At 38.6% G+C, this 24,184-nt stretch overlaps 1 protein-coding gene across 1 annotated transcript; it reads left to right on the forward strand.

Moving 5' to 3' along the window:
- On the forward strand, positions 3,815-23,718 carry LOC110259712 (putative oocyte-secreted protein 1 homolog). Its single transcript, XM_021085459.1, has 5 exons — positions 3,815-4,016; positions 17,606-17,784; positions 20,891-20,991; positions 22,315-22,432; positions 23,498-23,718. Exons 1-5 carry the CDS (start codon positions 3,914-3,916, stop codon positions 23,603-23,605), a joined length of 609 nt encoding a protein of 202 aa, XP_020941118.1. The 5' UTR covers positions 3,815-3,913; the 3' UTR covers positions 23,606-23,718.

The raw sequence follows: 24,184 nt of genomic DNA on the forward strand, positions 1-24,184 counted from the left end.
ATGAAATGTTGATGCGTGTGAAATTTTAGATAGGGTGGAGGAAAAGGACTCAAGAAGAAAATTTTGAGTAAAGATAGGAAGATAGCCAGCGAGAAGCCATGTCGATATTTACACAGAGGGAATAAAGGAAAGATCACTGAGATACAATATTAAGATAATTAGGTTGGGATGATTGTTGTACAACTACAAATATAATTCATTAAAAAAGAATATTAAGATGCCATTTTAAGTAAAGATTCATGCACACAGGACAACAGCACATGTTTCACATTGGATGCAAAAGATTGTCAATAAATACATTAGAGCAGTTGCCTACCGTGGAGGAGGGATCAATGGATCAAATCAAGAAAGAGATCTTGCATTACCAATGATAACAATGTGTGATTAACTTGACTCTTGAAATTTCTGTAATTCTACCTAGTTTGATTTTGTCTAAAATGGGAAGTAGATGAAGCTACTCCCCTCGTCTTTCCCAGATAGATAAGAGACTTAAAGTCTGAAAAATTAAGTCTAACTGTAAAAAATTAGTCTCTCAGCCTTTTGCCCAGAGGTTTGGCATTCCTAAAATCATCACACCTGGGTAGCCCCCTACAAAGGAAAATGGCTCTTGAACTTTCCCTTGAATTAGGATCCCCTGGGGAACCTGTAAAGCCATGGATTATTTGGCTTCCATTCCTGAGGGGGTGGGACCAAGAATTTGCATTTCTAGCAAGTTCCCATGCAGTGCTGATGCTGCTACCCTGGGGACCACACTCTGGGAACAACCGTATAATAGTATTGAAGGTTAGCTTGTAGACAACGCCCTCCCAGGCACTTCAAATTCCTCCAGGTGACTCACAAAATGATTCCATTTGATTTGACATGGTAATACCCCGCACTTCAAACCTCAGGAGTGTGGAGCTCCAAGTGTGCGGAGGGCTCTCTTTGTTCTCCAGAGTAATGGGTAACCATATCCATCTGTGAGTGGTTTTAGGTACCAACCCTTTTGAGTCTTCTCAGCTCCTCTCAACTTCCGATTGCTCACAGTGTTCTTCACTTGTGACCCATCACAGTGAGGGTCTTTGTGGAGCTACCTGCTACTTGTTTCTCTGATTTAGGCATGTGCTGGGAAAGAGCCAAGTATGAGTGGGCTTTCGCTGATACTAGTTCGAAAGGGTGGTGTTTTGATGACCGTGAAACATTGGGCTTCCAAACTAGCTGCACAGATTTTATTTTTCTTTTCCTTTTCTTTCTTTCTTTCTTTTTTTTTTTTTTTCTTCCATTTTTGGCCACCCAGTGGCATATGGAGTTCCCAGGCCAGAGATCAGATCTGAGCCTAGCTGCAACCTAAGCCACAGCTGTAGCAATGCCAGATCCTTAATTCACTGTACAGGGCTGGGGATTTAACCTGTGTCCCAGTGCCACTGATCTCATAGTGCCACTGATCTCACTGCACCACAGCGGAATTTCTAATTTTTCTCTCTTAAAAGATAAGGGTGAGTGGTTCCAATTTAGCCCTAGATATTACCTTCTCCTTGGCTCCGGTTAACATTGTTGAATAATTGATGAGCTCACACTACTATCTCCTTTCTCAAAACTGTAGTCAGAGGTTTCTCAAATTTAACTAGTCTCTCTGCCTATCTCCCATTTCCTCCCGTTAAGTCATCCTTGCTTATCTGCCCTTCCCTCCATCCATTCTTTCGTGACGTCACACTAAATGACATTAACTCAATATCAAATATTTTCCATTATCTGCCTCTCCCCCCTCCAGAACAGTATTATATGTTTTCTTAACTCTACCTTAGTCCAATCCTTCCTTTAAATCCAGAACTTTCCTGCAGTCAGCTTTAAAATTATTTAACTATAGTTGATTTACAATATTAATTAAGTGTTAGTTCCAGGTGTCCAGCCTCAGATTCTTTTCTGTTATAGGTTATTATAAGATATTAAATATAGCTCCCTATGCTATACAGTAGGACCTTGTTGGTTATCTATTTAATATGTAGTAGCATGTATATGCTAATCCCAAACTCCTAATTTATCCCTCCTCTGTCTTTCCCCTTTGGTAACCATAAGTTTGTTTTCTATGTCTGTGAATCTCTTTCTGTTTTGTAAGTAAGTTCATTTGTATCACTTTTTTTAGATTCCACATGTGAGTGATATATTTGTCTTTCTCTGAGAATGATGATGATTTCTAGGTCTACCCATGCTGCCACAAATGGCAATATTTCATTCTTTTTTATGGCTAATATCCCATTTGTGTTTATGCACCACATCTTAATCTACTCATCTGTTGATGGACACTTAGGTTGCTTCCATGTCTTAATTATTGTGAATAGTGCTGCTATGAACATTGGAGCACATATATCTTTTTGAATTATGGTTTTCTCCAGATAGATGTCCAGGAGTAGGATTTCTGGAGCATATGGTAATTTCATTTAGTTCGTTTAAAGAACCTCCATACTGTCTTCTATAGTATCTATCCCAATTTACATTCCCACCAACAGTGTAGGAGGGTTCCCTTTTCTCCACACCCTCTCCACCGTTTGTTAGTTGTAGACTTTATGATGATGGCCATTCTGACGGGTGTGAGATGCTACCCCATTGTAGTTTTGATTTGCATTTTTCTAATAACTAGCAATGTGGAGGACCTTTTCATGTGCCCCTATAGCCATCTTCGTGAAACACAGGCTCAAACTGGTGTTCCACCTTCCATATGAATCTACCCGGAGCCCTCATGTCTGCGGGCTACTCATCTAAGAACTTCAGGAAGGACATTCATGATTTTTCCTCTGCAGTTTAATTAACCTGTCTGCAATACGTTATGCAGATCACATAGCTTCTAGAGATAAGGTATCTGATCTCAGAGAACAGATCAATGTTATTGATATAACCTTGCAGTTTGTGATGATTACATATATCTTAAGTGGGCCACAGGGTACCAAGATATTTGGTCCAGTATTATTATGGGACATTTGTGAGGGTGTTTCTGGATGAGATTAACATTTGAGTCATAGACTGAGTAAAGGAGATTGCTGGCCTAAGGTGGGTGGACCTTGTCCAGACAGTGGAAGGCCTGCATAGAATGACAAGGCTGAATAAGAAGGCACTCCTCCTGCCTGATTGCCTTCCAGGTGGAAAATTGGTTTTTCCTGCCTTCATACTCAAGCTGAAACATTTTGGACTAGAATTACCTTATCAGTTCTCCTGAGTCTCCAGCTTGCCAACTAAAGATCTTGGGACATTTCAACCCCCATAATCACATGATTATGAAGTCTAGCCAATTCTTTATTTAAAAAGAAAACATAAAGGAGTTCCTGTCGTGGCGCAGCAGAAATGAATCTGACTAGGAACCATGAGGTTGAGTGTTCGATCCCTGGCCTCACTCAGTGGGTTAAGGATCCCGTGTTGCTGTAGCTGTGGTGTAGGCCAGCAACTACAGCTTCGATTTGACCACTAGCCTGGGAATCTCCATGTGCCAAGGGTGTGACTCTAAAAAGCTAAAAAAAAAAAAGAAAACATACATAGGAAGTTCCCTCATGGTATAGCAAGTTAAGGATCTGGCATTGCTGAAGCTGTGGCACAAGTAGCAACTGCTGCACGTGTTTGATCTCTGGTCCAGGAACTTCCACATGCCATGGGTGCAGCCAAAAAAAAAATTAGATACACACATCCTTTTGGTTCTGTTTCTCAGGAGAACCCTAACACATAGCTTTATAAATGTTGCTCAGTGCTTACACTCAAATGACTCATTTCACGCTAATCACCTTACTAATCTCTAGTACCTATAATATTTCAATTTCAGGAGGTTTTGCTTATAATTAGCAAAGGCTCTCCTCAAGCTGCCCAAGCAATGGATTATTGTAGACACCTGAAGGGATGCAGCTATATTAACACGGGGCAGCTGGACCTCTCACAACTTCCTGTTGCCTGAATGGATGTTGCCCTGGACTCTGGCCAGATGAGAGTTGTTCCGGCATTAGGAGGTCTGCACCTCCTTTTCTCTCTGCTTTGGACTTGTTCTGGAGAACAGCCAGGTAATTCCAGGGGAATAGGGGACTTTCTGGGTAATTGATGATCAATAACAAGACTGCATCTTTGATGTTCCAAATCTGAATATTTCAGTTTGCTGCTACGTTGCTAACAGCTAAAGGTCTACCCTAAATGATCTGCATTGAATGGTTGAGGTTGGAATGCCTTGTTTCCTGACCTGGCCTTATCCCTGGTAGCTTCCTTTGCCCCCACAATATCCCCTCCTCCTTCAAGAATAGCTCATCACATTATAAGGAAAATTGGGTTGATTAGAGAGAAGTTTCCACTTATCTGAGATGGAAGGGTTATCTTAGCTTCAGCTATGGAGAATGTTGCTTGGGAATAAACCTTGAGGAAACACTTCATAGTGTTCTGTGTATGTATCAAATGCTTGTCTCTAGTTTCTCAGCCATTTCAGAGGAAACTGTTTTTTTTTTTTTTCAGTTTGGTAACACAAAGTGCCAAGTGATTAGAATTAGAAATTCAGACAATGAGGTCAAGAGAGTTATGTGCCAATATGTTTTCTTTTCCTTTTTTATTACTCAATGAATTTATTACATTTGTGGTTGTACAATGATCATCACAATCCAGTTTTATAGGATTTCCATCCCCCAACCCCAGCACATCCCCCCACCCCCCAAACTGTCTCCTTCAAAATCTGTAAGTCAGTATCTGTTCTGCAAAGAAGTTTAGTCTGTCCTTTTTTTCAGAATTCACATGTCAATGAAAGCATTTGATTGTTGGTGTCTCATTGTATGGCTGACTTCACTTAGCATGATAATTTCTAGGTCCATCTATGTTGCAAAAAATGCCAGTATTTCAATACTTTTAATGGCTGAGTCATATTCCATTGTGTATATGTACCACATCGTCTTGATCCACTCCTCTGCTGATGGACATTTAGGTTGTTTCCATGTCTTGGCTATTGTAAATAGTGCTGCAATGAATATTGGAGTACATGTGTCTCTGTGAGTCATGGTTTTCTCTGGATAGATGCCCAGGAGTGGGATTGCCAGATCAAATGGTAGTTCTATGTTTAGTTTTCTGAGGAATCTCCATACTGTTTTCCACAGTGGTTGCACCAATTTACAATCCCACCAACAGTGTACTAGGGTTCCTTTTTCTCCACACCCTCTCCAACACTTATTGTTTGTAGGCTTTTGGATGATGGCCATTCTGGCTGGTGTAAGTGATACCTCCTGGTGGTTTTGATTTGCATTTCTCTAATGATGAGTGATGTCGAATATCTTTTCATGGGATTTTTGGCCATCTGTGTGTCTTCTTTGGAGAACTGTCTGTTTAGATCTTCTGCCCATTTTTTGATGGGGTTGTTTGTTTTTTTGGTATGGAGCTGCAGAAGTTGTTTATAAATTTTGGAGGTTAATCCCTTGTCAGTGATTCATTTGCAAAGATTTTCTCCCACTCTGTGGGTTGTCTTTTTGTTTTGTTTAGGGTTTCCTTTGCTGTTCAGAAACTTTGAAGTTTGATTAGGTCCCATTTGTTTATTTTTGTTTTTATTGTCAATACTCTAAGAAGTGGATCTGAGAGCTGTCATTTATGTCAGAGAGTGTTTGGCCTATGTTTTCCTCTAAGAGTTTTACAGTACCTGGTCTTATATCTAGGTCTCTGGTCCATTTTGAGTTTATTTTTGTGTATGGTCTTAGAGAGTGTTCTAATTTCATTCTTTTCCATGTGGCTGTCCAGGTTTCCCAGCACCACTTATTGAACAGGCTGTCTTTTCTCCATGGTATATTCTTGTCTCCTTCATCATAGATGAGTTCACTGTAGGTGTGTGGGTTTAATTCTGGGCTTTGTGTCCTGTTCCACTGATCTATATGTCTGTCTTTGTGCAGTACCATATAGTTTTGATGATTGTTCCTTTGTTGTATGGTCTGAAGTCCGGAAGCCTGATTCCTCCAGCTCCATTTTTGTTTTTCAGGATATCTTTGGCTATTCTGGGTCTTTTGTGCTTCCAAACAAACTTTAAGATATTTTATTCCAGTTCTGTAAAGAATGTCCTTGGTAATTTGATAGGGATTGCATTGAATCTGTACATTGCCTGGGGTAGTATAATCATTTTGATAATATTAACTCTTCCAATCCAAGAGCATGGTATATCTATCCATCTATTTGTGTCATCTTTGATTTCTTTCATCAGTGTCTTATAGTTTTCAGACTATAGGTCTTTGTCTTGTTAGGTAGGTTTATTCCTAGGTATTTTATTCCTTTGGATGTGATGGTAAACGGGGTTGCATCCTAATTTCTCTTTTTGATCTTTCATTGTTAGTGTATAGAAATGCTGTCGATTTCTGTGTATTAATTTTGTATCCTGCGACTTTGCCAAATTCATGGATGAGCACTAACAGTTTTCTGGTAGAGTCTTTAGGATTTTCTAGGTATAGTATTATGTCCTCTGCAAAGAGTGATAGTTTTACTTCTTCCTTTCCAATTTGGATTCCTTTTATCTCTTTTACTTCTCATATTGCTGTGGCTAGGACTTCCAAAACTATGTTGAAGAGTAGTGGCAAGAGCAGACATCCTTGTCTTGTTCCTGATCTCAGTAGGAATTCTTTCAGCTTTTCACCATTGAGAATGATGCTGGCTGTGTGTGTCATATATGGCCTTTATTATGTTGAGGTAGGTTCCCACTATGCCCACTTTCTGAATGGTTTTTATCAAAAATGGGTGTTGGATTTTGTCAAAGGCTTTTTCTGCATCTATTGAGAGCATCGTATGGTTTTTATTCTTCACTTTGTTAATGTGGTGTGTCACACTGATGGATTTGTGGATATTGAAGAACCCTTGCATCCCTGGGATAAATCCCACTTGATCATGATGTACAATCCTTTTAATGTATTGTTGGATGTGGTTTGCTAGTATTTTGTTGAGGATTTTTGCAGCTAAGTTCATCAGTGGAATTGGCCTGTAGTTTTCTTTTTTTGTGGAATCTTTGGTTTTGGTATCAGGGTGATGGGGGCCTCATACAATGAGTTTGGGAGTATCCCTTCCTCTGCACTTTTTGGAAATCGTTTCAGAAGGAGAGGTGTTAGCTCTTCTCTAAATGTTTGATGGAATTTGCCTGTGAAGCCATCTGTTCCTGGACTTTTGTTTGTTGGAAGTTCTTTAATCACAGTTTCAATTTCAGTTCTTGTGAGGGGTCCATTCATCGTTTCTGTTTCATCTTGGTTTAGTCTTGGAAGTTGTACTTTTCTAAGAATTTGTCCATTTCTTCTAGGTTTTCTGTTTTATTGGGGTGTAGTTGCATATAGTAGTCTCTTATGATCCTTTGTATTTCTGTGATGTCCGTTGTTACTTCTCCTTTTTCATTTCTAATTTTATTGATTTGAGTCCTCTCTCTTTTTTGCTTGATAAGTTGGGCTAAGGGTTTATCAATTTTGTTGATCTTTTCAAAGAACCAGCTTTTCATTTTTCATTGATGTTTTCTATGGTTTTCTTTGTTTCTATTTCATTGATTTCTGCTCTGATCTTTATGATTTCTTTCCTTCTACTAACTTTAGGTCTTGTGTGTTCTCTCTCGAGCTGCTTTAGATGTGCAGTTAGCTTGTTTATTTGAGCTTTTTCTTGTTTCCTGAGGTGGGCTTGGATTGCTGTAACATTTCCTCTTGGAATGGCTTTTGCTGCATCCCATAGGTTTTGGAGTGTGGTATCTTTGTTGTCATTTGTTTCTAGGTATTTTTTAATGTCCTCTTTGATTTCTTCAGTGATCCATTGGTTGTTTAGTAGCATGTTGGTTGTTTAGTCTCCACGTGTTTGTGTTTTTTGCAGTTTTTTTCTTGTTGTTTATTTCCAGTCGTATAGAGTTGTGGTCAGAAATATGTTTGATATGATTTCAATTTTCTTGAAGTTACCAAGGTTGGATTTGGAGCCCAGGATGTGATCAATCTTAGAGAATGTTCCATGTGCACTTGAGAAGAATGTGTATTTTGTTGCTTTTGGATGGAATGTCCTATAAATATCTATGAAGTCCATCAGGTTTAATGCTTCATTCAGGGCCTGTGTTTCCTTATTGATTTTCTGTCTGGATGATCTGTCCATTGCTGCAAGTGGGGTGTTAAAGTCCCCCACTCTGATTGTGTTATTGTGGATTTGTCCTTTTAAGGTTGTTAGCAGTTGCCTCATACATTGTGGTGAACCTATGTTGGGTGTGTAGATATTTAAAATTGTTATATCTTCTTCTTGGATTGATCCTTTGATCATTATGTAGTGACCTTCTTTGTCCCTTAAAATGTTCTTCATCTTAAAGTCTATTTGGTCTGTTATGAGTATTTCTAGTCCAGCTTTCTTTTGATTCCTGTTTGCATGGAGTATTTTCTTCCATCCTCTCACTTTCAATTTGTATGTGTCCCTAGAAGTGAAGTGGATCTCTTGAAGACAGCAGATATATGATCTTGTTTTTGTATCCATTCAGCTAGTCTACGTCTTTTGGTTGGGGTGTTTAGTCCATTAACATTTAAGGTAATTATTGATATGTATGTTCTTATTGCCATTTAATTAATTGCTTTGGATTTGTTTTTATTGCTCTTTTTTCTTCGCTTCCCTTCCCCTGTTCTCTCCTCTTGTGGTTTGATGACTAACTTTAGTGTTGTATTTGAGTTGATTTTTCTTATTTGTTTGTGTATCAATTGTATATTTTTGGTTTGCAGTTATTCTGAAGTTTTGATATGAGTCTCTCTCTCTCTCTCTCTCTCTCTCTCTCTCTCTATATATATATATATATATATGGATTGTTTTAAGTTGTTGGTCTCTTCACTGCAAGTGCATCTCCAGTGTCCTGCATTTGTACTCACCTCTTCTCATGATTTCTCATTTTGGTGGCATAATTGTGCATGGATGATCTTGTATCTCTATATATACCTTTACTGGTGAGCCTTGTCATTTGTGGTATTTTTGTTTCCTGTTGTGGTCTTTTCTTTTCTGCCTAGAGAAGTTCCTATAGTATTTGTTGTAAGGCTGGTTTAGTGCTGCTGAATTCTCTTAGCTTTTGCTTATCTGTGAAGGTATTGATTTCTCCTTCAAATGTGAATGAGAGCCTTGCTGGGTAAAGTAATCTTGGTTGGAGGTTTTTTCCTTTCATCACATTAAGTATATGATGCCACTCCCTTCTGGCCTGCAGAGTTTCTACTGAAAAATCTTCCAATAATCTTATTGGTGTTCCCTTGTATGTTACTTGTTTCTTTTCCCTAGCTGCTTTCAGTAGTTTCTCATTGTCTTTAATTTTGGTCAGTTTGATTAATATGTGTCTCAGGGTATTCCTCCTTGGGTTTATTTTATATAGTACTTGTTGTGTTTTCTGGATTTGAGTGAGGGGTTCCTTTCCCATGTTGGGGAATTTTTTTGGCTATTACCTCTTGGAATATTGTTTCTGTCCCCTTCTCTCTCTACTCCTTCTGGCACCCCTATAATACAGATGGCATTTAACATTGTCCTAGCATTCTCTGAGACTCTCTTCATTTGTCTTCAATATTTTTTCTCTTTTCTGTTCCACATCTATAATTTCCACTAATCTGTCCTCCACCTCACTTATTCGTTCTTCTGCCTCCTGTATTCTGCTGTTAGCTGCTTCTAGGGAATTTTTTTTATTTCAGTTACTGTATTTTGCATCTCTTGTTTAAGTTTTATACCTTGTATCTCTTTGCTCAGTGTTTTCTGTAAGTTATCCATCTTTGCCTCCAGTTTATTTCCAATGTTTTGTATCATCTTCACCATCAAAAGTCTAAAGTCTTTTTCCTGGAGGCTGAGAATTTCCTCATCACTTAGCTGATTTTCTGTTTTTTTTTTTTTTTTTTCTTTCTCCCTCATCTGAGTTAGATTTCTCTGTCTTTTCATTTTTATAGGATTTTGGTGTGGTGACCTTTTTACAGGTAATAAGAGTTATAGCCTCTCTTACTTCTGGTGTTTGCCCCCTTGTGGCTGAAGTTGGTATGGGGGCTTGCACTAGTCTTCCTGATGGGAGGGATTGATGCCCGCCCACTGGTAGGCTGAGCTGATTCTAATCCCTCTGGTGGGTGGGCTTAGTCTCTGGATGGGATTAGAGTGGCTGTGTGCCTGGGGGGTGTTTAGGCAGCCTGTTTACTGAGGGGCAGGGCTGTGATCCCACCTGGATTGTTGTTTACCCTGGGGCTTCTCAGTGCTGACTGATGGGTGAGGCCAGATTTTCCCAAAAAGTCCACCTCCAGAGAAAGGCACACTGCTGAAGATTCCCAAGAGCTTTGCTTCCAGTGTCCTTTCTTCACAACAAACCACATTCACCCCTGTTTTCCCAGGAAGTCCTCCAAGAACTGCAGTCAGGTTTGACCCATATTCCTATGGAGACTTTGCTTTGCCTTGGGACTCAGTGCACGTGAAAGTCTGTGTGTGCCTTTTACGAATGGGGTCTCTGTTTCCCCCAGTCCCATGGAGCTCCTGTGCACAAGCTCCACTGACCTTCAATGCCAGATGCTCCAGGGGCTCTTTCTCCCAGTGCCAGATCCCCACATGTGAGAGTTTGCTATGGGGCTCAGAACTCTCACTCCTGTAGGTGAGTCTCTGTGAGCCAGTTACTTTCCAGTCTGTGGGGCTTCCCTCCCGGGAGGTATAGGGTTGATTATATTGCGTATTCGCCCCTCCTACCTCTTAATGTGTTCTCCTCTTTGTTTTCTGGAGTAGGATATGTTTTTTGAAGTTTTACGGTCCATTTGGTTGAAGATTGCTCAGCCTTTAGTTGTGAATTTTGTTGTTTTTAGGAGAGAAGTTGAGCTCCAGTCCTTCTATTCCTCCATCCTAATCCCATCCTCCCAATATGTTTTCAAGAGATAAGAGTCTGGTCCACCTCCAGAATCCAATTATTTTAAATATATGCATGAGGACCTCTGGAGGGGCATTCTAAGCACTATTTCTAGAGAAAAAGTAAATGATCTTTCTCAGCTTAAGAGCGTAACTCAGTTCTAACAATGCAAGTGCCACATCTCTCAGTGGTTTTTGAAGATTTCTAATGCAGAGAAGACCTGAGGTTCATATTAAAAATGCAGACATATGGGTCCCACTCCACCTAAAAAATTGGAATTCTGAGAACTTGGCCAAATATGTGCATTTTTAACAAGCACTAAAGAGGATTCCACAATAGAACTTTAGTAAAAAGCCAGAGACTTTCTCACTTCTTAATTCTAAACAAAGTTGGGACTCATGGAGTTCCCGTCGTGGCTCAGTGGTTAATGACTCCAACTAGGAATGATGAGGTTGCAGGTTTGATCTCTGGCCTTGCTCAGTGGGTTGAGGATCTGGCGTTGCCATGGGCTGTGGTGTAGGTCGCGGACGAGGCTCATATCCCACATTGCTGAGGCTGTGGCATAGGCTGACGGCTACAGCTCCGATTTGACCCCTGGCTTGGGAACCTCCATATGCCGTGGCAGCAGCCCAAGAAATGGCAAAAAGACAAAAAAAAAATTGGAACTCAGTGTGAAGTCAGTTTTTGTTCATTGTGGGCAAAGTTAACTCTTAGCAGATTTGGCAAGATCCTTCAACCATTCCCTACCACATGTGAGTTCAGTTTAGTATCTTCTACATGCTGAATTTTCTGTGATCTTACGCTAATGTATCATCTCCTTTGAACTATTCTAACTACCTATTCTACACATTAACTTAGATATACGATATGTATCTTTAAATTATCATTTTGTAAATTAAATGCATGCATTTTTTTTAAATCCCAATCGTGTCTCTTCCTACTTTTCTTTATCTCGGTTAACAGCAGCATTGTCCATTCAGAATCCTTTATAATTATCCCCACCCCCAGAGTCTGCATCCACATGCAGCCTCTCTGTTTCTAGAACCCCACTGGTTCTCTCCATTTCTTTACAACAGCTCAAGCTAGATCTGGTCTATTTGAACATCCTCGTAACTAATCTCCCTGATTCCACTCTCCTCTGACCTAGCAGAACAGACTTTTCAAATAATAAACCAAATCATATTTACCCCACACTGTGCTCACTGTGGTTTCTCACTTTTTTTAATTGAAGTATAAGTGATTTATAATGTTGTATTAGTTTCTGGTGTACAGCAAAGTAATATAGATAGATAGATACTTTTTCATTATAGGTTATTACAAGATATTGAATATAGTTCCCTATGCTATACAGTAGGTCTTTGTTATTTATTTTATATATAGTGGTGTGTACATTTTAATACCAAACTCCTACTTTATCCCTCCTCCCTTCCTCTTTGGTTCCATAGGTTAATTTTCTATGTCTGTGAGTCCATATCTTTTTTTAAAGTTTTTATTTAATTTTTTATTTATTATTATTTTTTTAATATTGAAAAGTTTTAATTATTTAAATTAAATTATAGTTGATTTATAATGTTGTGTCAACTTTTGCTGTATAGCAAATTGACCGAGTCATGCATATATATATATATATATATATATTCTTTTTCTCATATTATCTTTCACCATGTTCTATCCCAAGAGATTGGATATAGTTTCCTGTACTGTAAAATAGGACCTCATTGCTTATCCATTCTCAAGGTAATAGTTTGTATCTACTAACAGCCATCTTCCAGTCCATCCCACTCCCTCCCCACTCCCCCTTGGCAACCACAAGTCTGGTCTCTATGTCTGTGAGTCTGTTTCTGTTCTGTAGATAGGTTCATTTATGCCATATTTTTGATTCCATGTGTAAGTGATATCACATGGTATTTGTCTTTCTCTTTCTGACTTACTTCACTTAGTATGAGAATCTCTAGTTGCATCCATGTTGCAGCAAATATCATTATTTCATTCTTTTTATGGCTGAGTAGTAATAGTACTCCATTGCATATACGTACCACATTTTCTTAATCCATTCATCTGTCAGTGGACATTTAGGTTGTTTCTATGTCTTGGGTATTGTGAATAGTGCTGCAATGAACATAGGGGTGCATGTATCTTAATTGCAGTTTTGTTCAGATATATGCCCAAGAGTGGGATTTCTGGATCATAGGTAGTTCTATATTTAGTTTTCTGAGGAACTTCACATTGTCCTCCATAGTGGTTGTACCAATTTACAGTCCCATCAAAAGTGTAGGAGAGTTACCTTTTCTCCACATCTTCTCCAGCATTTGTTATTTGTAGACGTATTAATGATGGCCATTCTGACTGGTGTAAGGTGGTACCTCATTGTACTTTCGATTTACATTTCTTTAATAATTAGTGATGTTGAGAATTTTTTCATGTGCCTGTTGGCCATCTATATGTCTTCTTTGGAGAAATGTCTATTTAGGTCTTCTGCTCATTTTTGATTGGGTTGTTTGGTTTTTTGTTGTTGTTGAGTTGTATGTGTTCTTTGCATATTTTGGAGAGTAAGCCCTTGTTGATTGCATCATGTGCAACCATTTTCTCCCATTCTATATGTTGTTTGTAGGTTTTTTCTTGTGGTTTCCTTTGCTATTTGAAAGCTTTTAAGTTTGATTAGGTCTTGTTTGTTTATTTTTTATTTCTATTGCCTTGAGAGACTGAACTAAGAAAACGTTTGTATGGTTGATGTCAGAGAATGTTTTGCCTATGTTCTCTTTTAGGAGTTCTACAGTGTCATATCTTATGCTTAAGTCGTTAAGCCATTTGAGTTTATTTTTGTGCATGTCGTGAGGATGTGTTCTAGTTTCACCAGTTTACATGGATCTGTCCAGTTTTCCCAACAACACTTGCTGAAGAGATTTGTCTTTTTCTCATTTTCTATTCTTGCCTCCTTTGTTGAAGATTAATTGGCCACAGATATCTGAGTTTATTTCTAGGCTCTCTATCCTGTTCCATTGGTCTGTATGTCTATACTTGCACCAGTACCATACTGTGTTGATTACTATGTCTTTGCAATATTGTCTGAAGTCCAGGAGAGTTGTGCCTCCTGCTTTTTTTTCTCCTCAGGATTGCTTTGTCAAATCTGGGTAATCTTTTATACTTACATAATTTGTTCTAGTTCTGTAAAAAAAAAAAATCCATGGGTAATTCGATAGGGATCACATTAGCAATTCTGTACATTGCTTTAGGTAGTATGACCATTTAACAATATTAAATCTTCCAGTCCAGGAGCATGGAATATGGTTCCATTCCTCTGAATCCTCTTTAATTTCCTTAATTAATGTTTTATAGTTCTCAGCATATAAGTATTTCACCTCCCTGGTCAGGTTTATTACTAAGTATTTAATTTTGGAGGATGTGGTTTTAAAAGGTATTGTTTTATATTCCTTTTCTAATAATTCATTGTTAGTATACAGAAATGCAACTGATTTCTGAATGTTAATCTTGTATCTGCTACTTTGCTGAATTTATTGATCAGTCTGAGTAGTTTTTGTGTGGGGTCCTTAGGGTTTTCTGTATATCATGTCATCTGGATATAGTGACAACTTTACCTCTTCTCTTCCAATTTGGATACCTTTTCTTTTGTTTGTCTGATTGCTGTAGCTAGGACTTCCAATATTGTGTTAAATAAAATTGGTGACAGTGGGCATCCTTGTCTTGTTGCAGATTTTAGCAGGAAGGCTTTCAGCTTTTCTTTGTTGAGTATTATATTGGCTGTGAGTTTTTTGTAAAATGGCTTTTATTTTGTTGAAATATGTTCCCTATATACCCACTTTGGTAAGAGTTTTATTATGAATGGATTTTTATCATGTTGGATTTTGTCAAATGCTTTTTCTGTATCTATTTAGATGATCATGTGGTTTTTGACTTTTCTTTTGTTAACATGGTGTATGATGTTGATTGATTTGTGTATGTTGAACCATCCTTGTGAACTTTGAAATGAATCCCACTTGGTCATGGTGTATGATCTTTTTTATGTGTTGTAGGATTTGGTTGGCTGAAATTTTGTTAAGAATTTTTGCATCTGTATTCATGAAAAATATTGGCCTGTAATTTTCTTTGTTGGTAGTATCTTTGTCTGGTTTTGGCATTAGGGTGATGGTGGCTTCATCGATTGTCTTTGAGGGTATTCCGTCTTCTTCAATCTTTTGAAAAAGTTTAAGAAGGATGGGTATAATTTCTTTTTTGTATGTTAGGTATAATTCACCTGTGAAGCCATTTGATCCTAGCCTTTTGTTTGTAGAGAATGTTTGTATTACATATTCAATTTCATTCTAGTAATCAGTCTGTTCAAATGATCTACTTCTTCTTGATTCAATTTTGGTTGGCTATATGTTTCTAGAAAGTTGTCCATTTCTTCTAGGTTGTCAACTTTGTTGGTGTATAGTTGTTCATAGTATTCTCTTATGGTTTTTTGTATTTCTGCAGTACAAGTTGAGATTTCTCCTTTTTCATTTCTTGTTTTGTTTATTTGGTTTCTCTATCTTCTCCTTGGTGAGTCTGGCCATAGATTTGTCAGTTCTGTCTACCCTTTCAAGAACCAGCTCTTGGTTTTATTGGGGGTTTTTTTCTATTTTTTTAATCTCTATTTTTTTGATTTCCTCTCTGAGCTTTATGTTTTCCTTCCTTCTGCTCACTTTAGGTTTTGTTTGTTCTTCTTTTTCTAATGATTTTAGGTGGTGGATTAGATTGTTTTTCTTGTTTTTTTGAGGAAGGCCTGATCACTATGAATCTCCCTCTAAGAACTGTTTTTGTGGCATCCCATAGATATTGTATAGTTGTGTTTCCATTGTTGTTTGTCTGCGATTCCATTTCTGTTTTGTAAATAAATTTATTTCTATCATTCTTTTAGATTCCACACATAAGTGATATCATATGGTATTTGTCTTTCTCTTTCTGACTTACTTCACTTAATATGATAATCACTAGATCCATCCATGGTGCTGCAAATGGCAGTATTTCATTTTTGGTTTGTGTACATTCGGGCAACATTGCCCTTCTTTCTATTTTGACAAGTCACCAACTAGGGTCTTTGCACCTCTTAAACACACTGCCCAGAACGACAAGTGACCTAATGCTCAAGTCGCCCTCTTCCTCTCTGAATAAAGAAAAAATACCCAGCCTACCCACCATACATGAGCCAAAAAGGAAGAAGGGACATGCCGGTTGTTTTGTGTAGTCACTTTCACTATTGTAGTACTGAGATTCTCTAGTGGTTGGAAAGCCCCAGCAGCAGCTAAAGATGGTGTTGGGACTCTGAACGGTTGACTCCTAAAAGTCATTTCCCCCATAGGTAACTTTCCAGTAGTTCTATACCTGCCTATTTAAAACAGCATATAATTCCTCCTCAGATTTTCCAATTTATTCTCTAAAATACCAGCAGTACCAAATTACTCTGAGATTTAACTGCCAGATCCTGTATTTCTATATCATTCTGATTCTTTGGCCTTTAGAAAACTTTATTGTTTCAACTGTAAATATTATCCCTTTGATTTTCTTTTGACTGGCAGGATATAACATCTCTTGAAACTACCAGTTTGCTGTAACCTGTAGCAGAAACATCTAGAAGACTTCATCTTTGGGGCCTCCTCTCCATCACAATCCAAGTTTTACCTGTTCTCCTAAAACAGCCCAGTGATCAGGGATGCTCTGTGCCTACTTTCCACTTTCTCAGCAATTGGCAGTGTCATTCATGTACTCATTTTACAAACATGTATCAGAAGTTATTGTGGACTTGTTCTTGGCTGTAAGTGTGACAGCAATAAACAAAATGGGCCAAATCTCCATTCTTATGGAGCTTATGTTCTCATGCAAAGAGGGCAAAAATTTAAAGAATCTGGAGTTCCTGTCATGGCTCAGAAGAAACAAATCTGACTAGCATCCATGAGGACACAGGTTCAATCCCTGGCCTTGCTCATTGAGTTAAGGATCCAGCATTGCTGTGAGCTGTGCTGTAGGTCACAGACATTGCTTGGATCTGACATTACTGTGGCTGTGGCATAAGCCAGTGGCTACAGTGCCAATTAGACTACAAGCCTAGGAACTTCCATATGCTACGGGTGCGACCCTAAAAAGACAAAAAAAAATTAAAGAATCTAATTACTAGATCACAAAAAGTAGTAAGAGAAAATATTGAAAAAGTACACAGGATTGGAGTTCCCTGGTGGCACAATGGATTAAGGATCTGGCATTGTCACTGCGGTGGCTTGGGTGGCTGCTGCAGTGCAGGTTCACTCCCTGGTCTGAGAATTTCCACATGCCATGGGTGTGGCTAAAAAAAAAAAATGCACAAAGTTTAAGCTATGATCACTAGATTTCTACCCTGGCTTTGTTAATTTTGGTCAAATAACCACATTGCTTGAGAAAAATACCAAGATTAAACAGATACCAAGATAAGGCAAAAGTTTTTTTCTTTCCAGGAGTTTAAATTGGGAATAAAGCTAGGTAGACTTTTGCCTGTAATTATTAATATAAATGTCACAGTGGACATGGTCTTCCCCTTAGACTGTAAAATGGGCCTCTCAGACCTTGTTTGGGTTATTTCTAATCCACATACAGGATAACCTGGATTCTTCTTGTAGATGAGAGGACATGTGAGTGTTTGAAGGGAAAAGGTAGGACTAGAAAAATCTCTAAAATTTGTTTTTCCTCAACAAATGGGGATGGCTTTTTTTTTTTTTTTTTTTTTTTGTTAACTGGCTCTGAGCTTCCCTGAATCAGGACCACTGTCTTATTGGACACTTTCTCTTTTTTTCCTCTCAATAGTGTATATACGATGCAGCCTCTTTACATTTCTGGTCAGAGTCAAGTCCACTGCATTTGATAATGGCCTACCTATGGCTCCTGATGAAGTATTTCTGGGAGATGAATGTCCTGTAACCTCGGTTTATCAAAGATTTTATGAGTTTGACTACCATCCCACTGACTGCAACATCAGGACCGAGGTAATTAGGTATCTTCATAACCAGCTAAATTATCTCAGAGACTTTCAGGCTCACAAACTGCATGACATGGGAGTTTTCTTAGTTTTTTCCCTGGTAACAAGCTAAGCTGATTTTGCCGAATGTCACATCCATGCCAAGAGCAGAACAGAGGTAGGAATGAAGAGGATCCACTTGTCAGTCAGTTGTACCTTCCTGTAGAGAATGCAAACCTAAATAAGATGTGGAACTTGTCCTCATTTTATTTATTTTTTTTATTTTTTGGCCACCCTACGGTATATGGAGTTCCAGAGCCAGGGATCAGATTTGGGCTGCAGTTGTGACCTACATCACAGCTATAGCAACACCAGATCCTTTAACCCACCATGCCAGATTATTGAACCTGCATCCCAGCACTCCAGAGACACCACCAATCCCATTAGGTTACAGCAAGAACTCTAAACTTGTACTAATTTTAGCAAAGCCCAGGCTTATTTTTTCATCCCTATATCAGGGGTCAGCAAAGTACACCCTGCTGGCCCTATCTCACCCCACCATCTTCTTTTATATGGTCCATCAGCTAAGAAGATATTTTTAAATACTAAAATGATTTAAAAAATAACAAAAAAAAGTGAGTTCTCTCATGGCTCAATGCATTAAGGATCTGGTGTTGTTACTGCTGTGGCTCTGGTTACAGCTGTGGTGCAGATTCAATCTCTGGTCCAGGAACTTCTGCATGCTGTAGATGTGGCCAAAAAAATAAAAATAAAAAAATAAGATGAAGATAACAATTTGGTGGTAATGATGGTAATGGGTAAAATGTATTTAAAAATAAAATTTGAGTGTTCCTACATTCAATTTTATCGGCACACAGCCACACCTATTCACTCATTTATTTACTAATTGTCTGTGGCTATTCGGACACCATATTGCAGAGTTGAGTGGCTGCAACAGAGGCCATATAACCCATGAAGCCTAAAGGATGTACTAGCTGGACTTTTACTGAACTTTGCCCATCCATGTTCTGTGTTGTAAAAGCTAACCCACTAGCTTCACATCCCTCTAAGTTTTTACAGTCTTAAGAAGCAGCCAGTCCCTCCTGGCTGTAGGCAAATGAAGGAGTGTGAGTGGTTGACACATCTGCTGCTTTCAAATGGCATTCTTCAAATGACTATCTGACTCACTTTCTGACATCTCAGCTCCTTCCAGGGGTTTTGGAGTCAGGATGGAGAGATCAAGGGCATCAGTCTGGGGTGGGAAATGGATCATTTGAAAGCCTCATGGGTAACTCAAATGCCTGGTGTTCCCCTACTATCTCATTCCACCTAACTTCCTGTGAGAAACCCAAGGGAAATGTGATTTCCTTTCACTTTTCTCCTCTCGAAAACTAAGAAACAAAGACTTAGGGCTCTTTTAAAACAGATTTTAATATTATTGTCATGGTCCTGAAAAGAAAAAATTGGGGATATTAATGAGAACGAATGGTGAGGCCAGATAAGCTAATAAGAGAGTTTCGATTATGTTAAAAGATATCCCTTCTATGTGGGGTCTAGAAAAATGATACAAATGAAGTTATTTACAGCACAGAAACAGATTCACAGACTTTAAAAACAAACTCATAGTTACCAAAGAGGACACGTGGTGAGGAGGGATGGATTAGGGGTTTGGGACTGGCATATGCACATTGCAGTATATGGAATTATTGGCCAGTGAAGACCTGCTATGTGGCCCAGGGACTTCTACCCAATATTCTGTAATAATCTACATGGGGGGAAAAATCTGGGGAAAAAATGGATACGTGTATATATATGAATGAATCACTTTGTTGTACAGCAGGAATGTTAATATCACAACATTGTAAATCAACTACAATTCAATAAAACTTTTTAAAAAATAGGTGAGGGAGTTCCCATTGTGGCTCAGTGGTTAACGAGCCTGACTAGCATCCATGAGGATGCTGGTTTGATCCCTGGCCTCGTTTGGTGCATTAAGGATCTGGCGTTGCTGTGAGCTGTGGTATAGGTCGCAGATGTGGCTCAGATCCCATGTTGTGGCTGTGGTGTAGGCTGGCAGCTGTAGCTCTGATTCAACTCCTAGCCTGGGAACCTCCATATGCTGCCAGTGTGACCCTAAAAGACAAAAATAAATAAATAAATAATAAAAAGTAGGCGAGAAAAGAAATGCATATTGAGAATAAACAAAGAAAATATGCCCAAATATTCATTGTGGCAGTGTCCAGATAATGAAACTAACTCTTCCTATTGTGTATGCTACATTTTTCACATTTCCTTAAAAATGTTATTTCAGAAGACCATGTAGAACTATTCAAATTATTCCTTTTTCTTTCTTTTTTTTTTGCATTATAATTTGGGGTGTTTTAATTTACATGAATTTACCCTAGATCTTGTTTTGTTTTGTTGTTTTGTTTTGCTTTTGTGCTTTTCCTTTTTTAAGTGATTTTTATTTTTTCCATTATTGTTGGTTTACAGTGTTCTGTCAATTTTCTGCTGTACAACAAAGCGACCCAATCACATGTACACATATACATTTAAAGTATTCTTTCTAATTAGATATTTTTCTTGCTCATCTATGATTCAAAGGTCAGGTTCAGTATTTTTAAGGACTCCTGGAATTTAAAGAATAGTTTCTCAAGAGAAGAAGTTATAAACTTTTTCTATCATTGATAATGATAAATAATGAATTTGAGAAAGTATTATTCAAACTCAACTGGCAGGTGCTTTTACATCCTGTGACTCATATGTTAATTCTTCTGGCCACTTAGAAAACGGTCCTCTGTCCCACTGGGAACATAGCCTTTCAATGTGAGTGTGTTCACTTTTAAGAGATGTTGACTGAACCACTAACTTCTAATGAAATCTTTTTTTTTTTTTTCTTTTTAGGGCCATACCCACCACAGATGGAAGTTCCCAGGCTAGGGGTTGAATGGGATCTACAGCTGCAAGCCTACACCCCAGCCACAGCAATGCCAGATCCTTAACCCATTGAGCGAGGCCAGGGATCAAACCCCAGTCCTCATGGATACTAGTTGGGTTTGTTACTGCTGGGCCACAAGGGGAACTCCTCCTAATGAAATATTTAAGTTGACTTACACTTCCTTTTGTCTCAGTAGGTCCTCCCAGAAGATCGTCTCCTTTTCATATCGAAAATCATCTTTAAGTCAAAGTTCTCAGATCTTGAAGCTTCAATGCCTGTGGCCTGTGTTGTGCCCCGGTGAGTCTATAATACCAAACTAATGCCATATCCTCTCAACCGCCTTTACAGGTTCAAGGAGGAGAGGAGGGCTGAGAGCAAGTTACTATGACCAGGCTTACCATACCTTCATGAGAATCTTACTCTCTTGGTATCAAATTAATCTGAGTTCACCTCCCAGCTCTGCTACTTATGACCAGCATGACTTTTGAGGAAGTCACTTAGTAACTCTGAGAAGTCACTTAGTAACTCTGGGTCTTATCTTCCCATCTTTAAAGTGAAAATAATAGTGCCCAGGAGTTCCTGTCATGGCGCAGTGGTTAACGAATCCAACTAGGAACCATGAGGTTGCGGGTTCGGTCCCTGCCCTTGCTCAGTGGGTTAACGATCTGGCATTGCCATGAGCTGTGGTGTAGGTTGCAGATGTGGCTCAGATCTGATGTTGCTGTGGCTGTGGTGTAGGCCGGCAGCTACAGCTCCGATTAGACCCCTAGCCTGGGAACCTCCATATGCCGCGGGAGCAGCCCTAGAAAAGGCAAAAAAAAAGACAAAAAAAAAAAGAAAAGAAAATAATAGTGCCCATTTCACAGATCTGTGGTGGGGATTAAAAGAGAATGCACATCAGGAGATTAGAGCAGTATTTTAATCATAAAAAATACACAGGACACAGTAGCTGGTGCCATCCTTATATCAACTAATTTTCTTCAATGTGTTATACAGCTGTGTGTAATACCAGCAGGTCTAATTTCACCATATATCTAGTAGCTCTTAGACTAAGAAATTGGTTGGTTGTAATTATATTTATTGTCCATATTACAAATTCTATTTCTTACCTCTTAGCCAAGAATAATTGGGAAGATTAGATGTCATGATTAAATCAACAAGGGGCTGAGAGAAGGCTGATTACTAAGAATTTATAAGCAAAGCAGAGTTTATTAGACTACTAGATTTAACCAGTTTAATGTTAAATATTTTAACTTCCTCCATGATATGGGACTCTTATTGGCTCATTTAGATGCTTTTTGCAAATGCTCTAAGGTCATTAAATTTTAACTCAATGACTTCTGATCAGCCAGCAAAAACAAATCTGGTGATATATTTGGGAAGGGCTTCCTTTTTAGATAAAGCTTGCTGGGTTTGGCTATTAAATTAATAACTCATTTTCTAAAATAAAGGCAGAACAACGCTTCATAGTTTTTTTCCCAGTAATGGAAAGGCTGCTGGCACAAAAGCAGGGAAAGTGAAGAGTGAGGGCTTGTCTGCAGGTTCTGAACCTCAGCCACCAGGACTTGCAAAGAGCTTAATCCCAATTCTCGTTCTTTATCTTCTTTTCCCTTTCTGTAGACATCCAGCTCCTAAAAAAAGAATCTTACGAAATAATGCAAATAAACAAGGTGGCCCCTTGAAAAGATCAGGAATACCACATTTACACTTTGGAAAGACAATCACCTGGGAAGTTCAGGTGAGATTACTTAAAGTATGCTGCCCAAAGATATTTTATGACCATAAACAAGACTTTGTTTTTTTTCAAGGAAACTCTGTAAATACCTGTGCTTCCAATTTGGGAAAGGCTGGTTAGGGTATTCCTAGCTTACCAGAGATGTTTCCCTTATGGGCAACCCCTTGTCTGTCTGGCACTAATTGATATATTGAATGGTATTAACCACATGACTCAAATTGTTCCTCAGAAACCACAGAGGGTGAGGCAAGAAATGAAATATTTTTACCAAAATCACTACCAATAGCATATAAATGTCTTGAAATACCAAAACCATAGACTGTGGACTTTGGTAAGGTAGATCATCCATGAGAATGTTCATTCAGAAATATCTTAAATTCAGACTATCCTGAAAAGCTTAAAAGCCTGTCTGCCAAGGAATGTATTTCCTACATTGTATGTATTTTCCTTCCTACATAACGAGAAGGAAAATTATGAAAACATACAGATATCTGTATTATAAACTTTTGGATGTTTGCATACTAAAGAGATGGCAAGCCCTTTATAAAATTTGGGATGTGGGGTTTCCATTGTGCCTCAGCGTGTTAAGAACCTGACATAGTGTCTGTGAGGATGCAGGTTTGATCCCTGGCCTTGCTAAGTGGGTTAAAGATCCGGCATGTCTGCAAGCTACTGCATAGGTCACAAATGCAGCTTGGATCTCGTGTTGCCATGGCTGTGGTGTAGGTTGGCAGCTGCAGCTCCTATTCAACCCCTAGCCTGGGGACTTCCATAGGCAGCAGGTGTGGCTATAAAAAGGAAAAAAATTGATATATTAGAGATGCTATATTAAATCAGACACATGTTACATATCTCTGATATATTATTTCATAGTTAAAAGAAGCAAAAAATTTGTAAACCCAGACATATATAACTCCTATGTTAATTTTTTTAAGGACAGAATCCTAAGCACTACCTCTTTTTCTGTCTACCATCCCTTAGGAATGGGACTTAGGAACACTAGACCCTCTGAGATAAAGATGGAGAACTGTACTGCAGCAGATTCTGATTCTTTTTTTCTCTTTGCAGAACTATCTTGATGTGCAGTTTTACCCCTTAAAATATCATACAGTTCATCTTTCTCCACCTGAGAATTCAGAAGATGATTCCAATCTCTATAACGCGACTGCACGTTAAAGCTGGAATACTGTCTAAGGATCCCATTTGTTACCTTACACTTCTAAATGTTTTAGATGACTTGATTTTAAATGGAATAGCCCTTCATTTTACTCTCCCTTATTAATAATGGCCTGCCTCTCCTTTAACTACATAAGGAATTATAATAAAACGTGTGTTCTCTTAATAGATTATTATTTCTTAATGCGCTGTGCTAGAGTATCTCATCATACATAAAACTTGCTATATGCAAAACTTATGTTTTCATTGGTTGTTTAGTACCTGTAGTTAAAGAATTAATCCTAGGAGTTCCCGTCATGGCACAGTGGAAAGGAATCCAACTAGGAACCATGAGGTTACGGGTTTGATCCCTGGCCTTGCTCAGTGGATTAAGGATCTGGCATTGCCATGAGCTGTGGTGTAGGTTGCAGGTGCAACTTGGATCTGATGTTTCTGTGGCTGTGGTATAGGCTGGCAGCTGTAGCTCTGATTGGACCCCTAGCCTGGGAACCTCCATATGCCATGGGTGTGGCCCTAAAAAAATGTAAAAAAAAAAAAAAAGAGTTAATCCTAGTTTATGGCTAGAAATCCAGATAATCT

The sequence above is a fragment of the Sus scrofa genome, chromosome 2 (assembly GCF_000003025.6).
Source record: "Sus scrofa isolate TJ Tabasco breed Duroc chromosome 2, Sscrofa11.1, whole genome shotgun sequence".
In the NCBI taxonomy this organism is placed as follows: Eukaryota; Metazoa; Chordata; class Mammalia; order Artiodactyla; family Suidae; genus Sus; species Sus scrofa.